General features: G+C 43.3%; 1 protein-coding gene across 2 annotated transcripts; it reads left to right on the plus strand.

Moving 5' to 3' along the window:
• The first annotated feature begins 51 nt into the window (after positions 1–51).
• On the plus strand, positions 52–2808 carry LOC108605652 (titin). Of its 2 annotated transcripts, none has more exons than XM_017995438.1 (4): positions 52–817; positions 870–1139; positions 1206–1464; positions 1520–2808. In XM_017995438.1, exons 1-4 carry the CDS (start codon positions 116–118, stop codon positions 2689–2691), a joined length of 2403 nt encoding a protein of 800 aa, XP_017850927.1. In that variant the 5' UTR covers positions 52–115; the 3' UTR covers positions 2692–2808. The 2 variants fall into 2 exon arrangements, with proteins under 2 accessions (XP_017850927.1, XP_017850926.1); XM_017995437.1 differs by having other exon boundaries at positions 1200–1464; positions 1520–2807.
• Positions 2809–6374: the final 3566 nt, after the last annotated feature.

Below are 6374 nucleotides of genomic sequence, written 5' to 3' on the forward strand. Positions count from 1 at the left end.
GCTTTCCAGAAATTTCGTATAAATTTTATTACTACGTTTTTTTTTCCCACAAATTAACAACTTTTCAACTTGCTTGCAACATTGTAACTGTGTGTGTGTGTGTGTGGCACGCATAATGGCAGATAGTATGCAAAATTATCAGCAAGCCGGTTTTGGCAGCGTCACCGCCTACATTACCCCGAGTGCGTCCGAGCATGGCCCAGTGGCCATACAAGCATCGAATGGCGTCACTGGCTTCTATTACAACGGCACTTGGTACAACTGGGATGTCTACAGTCCTGCTCCAGTGCAGGAAATGAGGCTGCCGCCGCCGCCTGCGCTGCACGTGCTCGACGCTTTGGGTAATTATGTCTATCAGCCATATGCAGCGCAAGTGCTGCCACCTGGCGCAGCTATGGTGGCGCCACCAAGCTATCAACCGCTTCCAGCTGATTGCAACTGCCCGTACAGTGGGCGCGATGACTTTGCCACGTATGCAGCGAAGCCACCAACGCCGTCGCCGCCGCCTCAGCTGCCGTATCGCCGGCATATTGTGGAGCCAACACGCACCAACAGCAAATCCAATGCGGATGGGCGCAGCTATGAAATCATTGAGATTGACATTAGCGAGGCTGTGGAGCTGTATGTAGCCAAATCTGGCTGCAATCTGGTCGTCACCGTTTGCAAGCAGCGCAATGCCGAGAGCAATCAGCCTGTGGGTCAGCATACGCCTGTGGTGCTCATCAATCAGCGTCTGGTGGACGATGTGCCGCAACAGCAGTCGCCGCCGCGCTGGGAGCTGCCCAATCGTCCGCCCTTTGGCATGCAGCCATTTGAGGTAAGTTGGCTGTATAGGAAAATCAATGCTAATGCTAATAACTGCGCCTTAGAGACCAGCAGCGGCCAAAACGCCGCCGCCGCCTGCAGCAGCCGCAGAGCCGCCAGCAGCTGAAGCGCCACAGCTTGAGCCGGAGCCATATGAGCCGCCGCCTGTAGCTGCATTAAATGCATTTGAGCCACAGCCCATAGATGCAACAATTGCATTTGAGCTGCAGCCCATAGCTGCATCGACGCCAACACCAGAGACTGCGCCACAGCTGCTGCCAGCCGAGGCGACAACAATTCCGCAAGCAGCCTTGGGTGCTATAACCAAGATAAGTGTAAGTATTTGCATTGATTTGATTGTGGTTAACAGAATTGAGTCAAGTGCGCAACTTTAGCCGCAGGTGGCTGTGGAGCTGCCCAAGCACGAGTGGGAGCAGCAGCCCAAGCGTCAGGCTGATTGGCAATGGGCAGAGCCACAGGCTGATTGGGCAGAGCCAAGGGCGCAGTGGGTGGAGTACAAGCCTCAGGCTGAGTGGGAGCTGCCCAAGCTCAAGCCGGACTCGGAGTCGGAGCAGTCCAAGCCATCGAGCTTGCTGTCACACTTTCGTGCACCGCGTCGCGTTGCACAGCTGAATCAACAGAAAGTTTACTTTAACGATAGTAAGTGCATTAGCTGCAGCTCTATAGATTCCCAACTAATTAATTCTCTATGCAGCAAGCGCCAAGAGCGCACCAGCAACGCCGCTCAAGCCCAAAGCACAAGTAGCTCCAACCCCGGCTACAGACACTAGTGGCAACAAGGAGCTGCTGCCAGCTGCTGTCAAGTCCGATCGCATTTTGTCACGCGAGTTTCATGCATCCCCACGCATTGTGCGCCAGGAGTTTGTCACCATCAGCAATCAGAGTCTGCCAGCACCAATGACTGCCATCATCAAGCCGCAGTGCACTCAGCTGGGCAAGATTATAAGCTATGAGTTCACTGCCAGCAGCGCCAGCAAGCAGAGCACGGAGAGCAAGCAGGAGAGCACCCTGACCAAGCTGATACTACAGGAGCGCGTCAAGCGCCAGAGACCAAAGCCAAAGCCAAAGCCAAAGACAGTCAAGCAGCAGGCAAGTCCTCGCTTGCAGACAAGTCCTCGCTGCCAGACAAGTCCGCGCTTGCCGGCAAGTCCACGCTTCCAGCCAAGTCCACGCTCGCCGCCCATTGAGACTGCAGCTAAAGAGGAAGACAAGTCAGAGCCCGCTGCAGCTAAAAATAAAGAGAAGCCAGCAGAGCCAGCGCCATCGCCAACTCCAAAACCAGAGCCAGTGCCAGAGCAGTCGCAGGCTTTGGAGCAATTGCCAGCTTTGGAGCAGCCGAAGCCAGAGGATGTGCCTGAAGTTGTTGTTGTTGTTGTGCCTAAAGCTGCCAAGCAACGCAGCAAAGAATCCAAGGCCAGCAAATCAAAATCGAAACTCGCTCAGGAGCAACCCAAAGCCTTGGCCGCCAAACCAAAGCCCAAAGCTAAGAAAAATAAAATCGACAACTTGCTGCTGAGCACGCCCGTGCAGGAGCCGGAGATCATACAGCCGTTTGGCAATAACAATAGTCTGCCCAATCAGTCGAAGCAACGACCCGCCAAGCTGAGCAAGCTGGAGCGCAAGGCCATGAGGCGTGTGGCCAGAGAGTTGCAGCCACCAAAGCCAAAGCCAGCGCCAGTTAAGCCAAAGTCCGTGCCAGTTGCCGAGGTAGCGCCCAGGGTGGAGCCCAGAAAGGAGGCCAGCAAGGAGTGCAGCTCGGAGGTAACATCAGATTCGGATTTAGATCTGCCAGAGCTAAAGCATGTCTATAATCAAGAGCTGCGTCGCAAGCTGATTGCTATAATACAGAAAATCAAGAAACTATGAAATGCAGTTAGACATAGACTTTGATGCCCGCAGACCTATCGCTAATCTCTAATTTCCAACTCGATTTAACATTTGATTTTCTCTTCTTTCTTTCTTTTTTTTGTAGTTGATTCATATTTTGTACTTTGAATAAATAATTTCTAACATGGGTATGGGCATATACTAATATCTATTAATATTTAATTGCAATTCTTACTAAACTAATTTTAATTTGTTATACCCCCCTCTATATGAACTACATGAAAACTTAATAGTCAAATTTATATTTTAAATAATAATTTGTTATGTTCATTACTATTTTCAATCCCCCTTCCTTCCCAATATGCATTACATTTTCAATTTGTTTGTCAGCATGTGATGCTGGGCTTAGCGTTAAGTCTCAGGTGTTTCCGTATTAATTAAGTGTCGAAAGGTTTAACTACGCCCCGTATGATTTACGAGCCTGAGCTGAGCTGAGCTGAGAGCTGAGTCTACCTGTCTCATTAGCATAAGCGCAGGTAAAATGTAAACACAATAGCAAATGCAAATGCAAATGCAAATAGTTGTTGCATTTGTTTGCGTGTGGCAAGTCTGTCTGTCTGACTGTCTGTCAATCCTTGCAGCATTTTGTATTTCATTCATGTGCTTATCCTTAACTAGATCTTTGAGCATTGCTTTCATATTGCGACAATCTTGCAGCAGCCAAAGGTGTTGCAAATCCTTTCGTTAGTTATCCTTTGCCACCAGCTGTGCAACGCGCGCGCGTTTCAACTCAGCATAAGATACAAAGATACAATTGTTGTCGTCTTAGCACCCCGACTCCGACTCCGATCCCATCCAATCCGACCCAGACGCAGACCCAGACCCAGACTTAAATGCACCTACACCAGTGCAAAAAGATTCTTTTTCTCTGAATGAAACTGTCATAAGGCGGCGGCTCTTGCTTTTTAACTCAAACGCATGCATATAATTAAATCTTATTCAATCAACTGTAAATTTGTTTGAAAGAAACACATTTGTTGTTTTCTTAAAGCATTTGAATCTTTTATGCGGATTTGTTAGTCGCAGCTGGACTTAATATTTTGCCTATAGGTTAATTAATTTACTCTACTTTGGCTATTGCCAGAAAGTTCAGAAATTCAGTTTCTAAATTTGAGCATTACACGATTTTGATTTTATTTATTACTTTATAACTGACCAAGTAATTAGATAATTTCCTTTTAAAGCTTTAAATTGAAGTAGATTTTTTATTTGTTTAATTGTAATTTTGTTAACCTTTGACTTTTTGTTATGAACATATTTTATTGAAAGTTCTTAAAGTTTATAATATGCACAAGTATTTGCAACATTAGTTAAATTTTTGTATGTTTATAATTTTCTATGCAAGATTTTACAAATTTACAAGCTTAACATTTAATTTTCTTTCTTTTTTCAAACACTTTTAGTTAATTTAAAGTATTCAATTAAACATTGTTACTGCTAAATATAATAATAAAATATATATAATGTTTTTAATCTATTTGCAGAGCAGCAATGTATACAAAGTTGAATGCGTCTATTTCAAATATAAAAAACATTAATTTGTGTGCATTAATTCAATAGTAAAATGATAAAGAAAGCTGCTTAGTATATTAGTGTGAGTAACAATTGAAATTGCTATTATAAATAATAATTATTTGCTACTAATTCTAAGCAGTAGAACTTTCTGCTGATCTTAATTTACTAACTTTTGTTAGTGCCTAATTATAAGCCAATGTATTTTAGCTTAAACTAGCCACGCTTGATCCTTCAGATAGCTGCAGCTATAATTATATATTTTTAATATATTTGCAGAGTCGTAGTGTATGCAAAGTTGGATTGGACTGTCAGCTGTCGTGTGTCCACGTGAACGTTTAGGCACTTGACGTTGATAGGAAGAGAGGCAAGGGGCACGGACACGTTCAAACGCGCGACTAACTCGTCTAATTGGCCCTCAAATGTTGGACCTTTAGCTTGGGCCTTATCATAATTGCATCGCACACAGACTAAAGTAAAGTAAGTAAAAAAAAAAATTGTTATATTTGTTTACTTAGCGTCTGCTATGTCATGTCATCTGTTGTATGTGCTCAAGAGTAAGAGGGGTAAGGCGTAAGGACTCACGCGTATCAATATCCTGCAATTTATTGCTCAATTTATATTTGCTTAGACTGCCAATAGTTCAATAACTCATAATGTTAAGAGAGTAGAAATCAAAAATACAAAACTATCGCATAACCCCGCAGGCCGGAATTTGCATAGGGCGCACATTAGCATATGTCTGAGTCAAGTTCGTCCTGGGTGCGTCCTGGGGCAGCTGTTGTGCCCCTGAGACAAAGTCGCAGCCTCTTTGGCGCGCGAAAGGTGTGAGCGCATGTAATGTAAGATGCAAATGCAAATGGAAATGGAAATGGAAAATGGAAAAATGCAAATGCCCAGTCACAAATTCTTTTTTTTTGAGAATTTTTTTATGCCAGCTTGTTTTGATGTGTAAGTTGATATATGATCTTTGATTTCTTGTGCCCTTTTTTTTTTTTGCTTTTGTTGTTGAGATCAACTTCAATTATGCTAAAAGGCCGCCCGCTTCAGCCGCTGACACTCCCAGCTGGGTGAACCTCCAGTGTGTGTGTTTTTTTTTATATAAACTTAGCTTGGCTGGCAGCTGCTGCTGCTGCTGGCCAAGTTTAAATGCAAGCTGCTGCTGCCAAGCGTAACACACACGCTACCTGTGCTTACTGCAACCTGCCACACCCACTGCCCCCTTTGCGTCTGCTCCTGTGGCAACCCTTGCCAAACTGCTGACTCCAAGTGCATTGTAAATTTGTGTTTGCCAAATCAATTCAGTTTGTCACCCTTTGGTGTTACCCTCGCTTTGCATTTTCTTCATTAGCGCAAATGCGGAAAATTGCAAATGATTTAAATTTAATCCGCTTGAGCTGCAGCAGCAGCAGCAACTCATCTATCTGCTTGACGTAATTTAAATTTTCTTTTCTCTCATTTATTTTTTTTTCGCACACTTCAAGTGCCAGCGCCGGCAGCAGGGGGTTAAGCTGTTTTCTTTTCTCTCAGGCTCGCGCAAAAGTCCCTTAAAAAAAAACGAAGAAGGGTTTGTCCCTGTCAAGTGAGCCGCACTTAATGAAGTAGCAAGCCAGCCGATCTAGCAAAAGATCAGCGAGTTCGACAGTTTTTTTTTTTTTTTGCAATTGTTGTAATAATATTTTCAGTGACATGACAGCTAAAGGGTAGTGCAAAAAAGAAGAAATCAGCAAGGACTCTCGTCTGGCCCATGAGATTTGCATTAATGATATGCGCGTCATGATCTGCTGCCACATTTGTTATATTCGCTATTCTCAATTTATTTCCTTCTTCTGCAGCTTTGGCGCAATCCCAGCAATTAGCAATGACAACTTGATGTAGTACAATCGTATAAAATATATAACTGATTTTGAAATGCTTCCCAGACATTTTTATTTTAATCCTTTTTATATATTTGAAGAATTTTTATTTATTAGCAAATTTTTTAAATGGAATATTAAATTTAACTAATTTAAAATATATTTTTATTTAGTAGCTTGATATATTTTTGAATTTTTATACAATAATGCAGTTAAATATACTAAGATCTTATTATTTATTAAAATTTGGCTGCTTTAATATTATTAGTTGCTGAGTTTCTTGAGAACATAACT

Source organism: Drosophila busckii, chromosome X (genome assembly GCF_011750605.1).
Source record: "Drosophila busckii strain San Diego stock center, stock number 13000-0081.31 chromosome X, ASM1175060v1, whole genome shotgun sequence".
NCBI lineage: Eukaryota > Metazoa > Arthropoda > Insecta > Diptera > Drosophilidae > Drosophila > Drosophila busckii.

What these genes read in the sequence shown, in the direction of transcription:
- LOC108605652 (XM_017995437.1), top strand. Translation starts at nt 116, where the DNA reads ATGGCAGATAGTATGCAAAATTATCAGCAAGCCGGTTTTGGCAGCGTC. An exon ending in TTGGCATGCAGCCATTTGAG is followed by an intron (nt 818 to 869) that starts GTAAGTTGGCTG and finishes ACTGCGCCTTAG; the next exon opens with AGACCAGCAGCGGCCAAAAC. An exon ending in GAAAGTTTACTTTAACGATA is followed by an intron (nt 1,465 to 1,519) that starts GTAAGTGCATTA and finishes TTCTCTATGCAG; the next exon opens with CAAGCGCCAAGAGCGCACCA.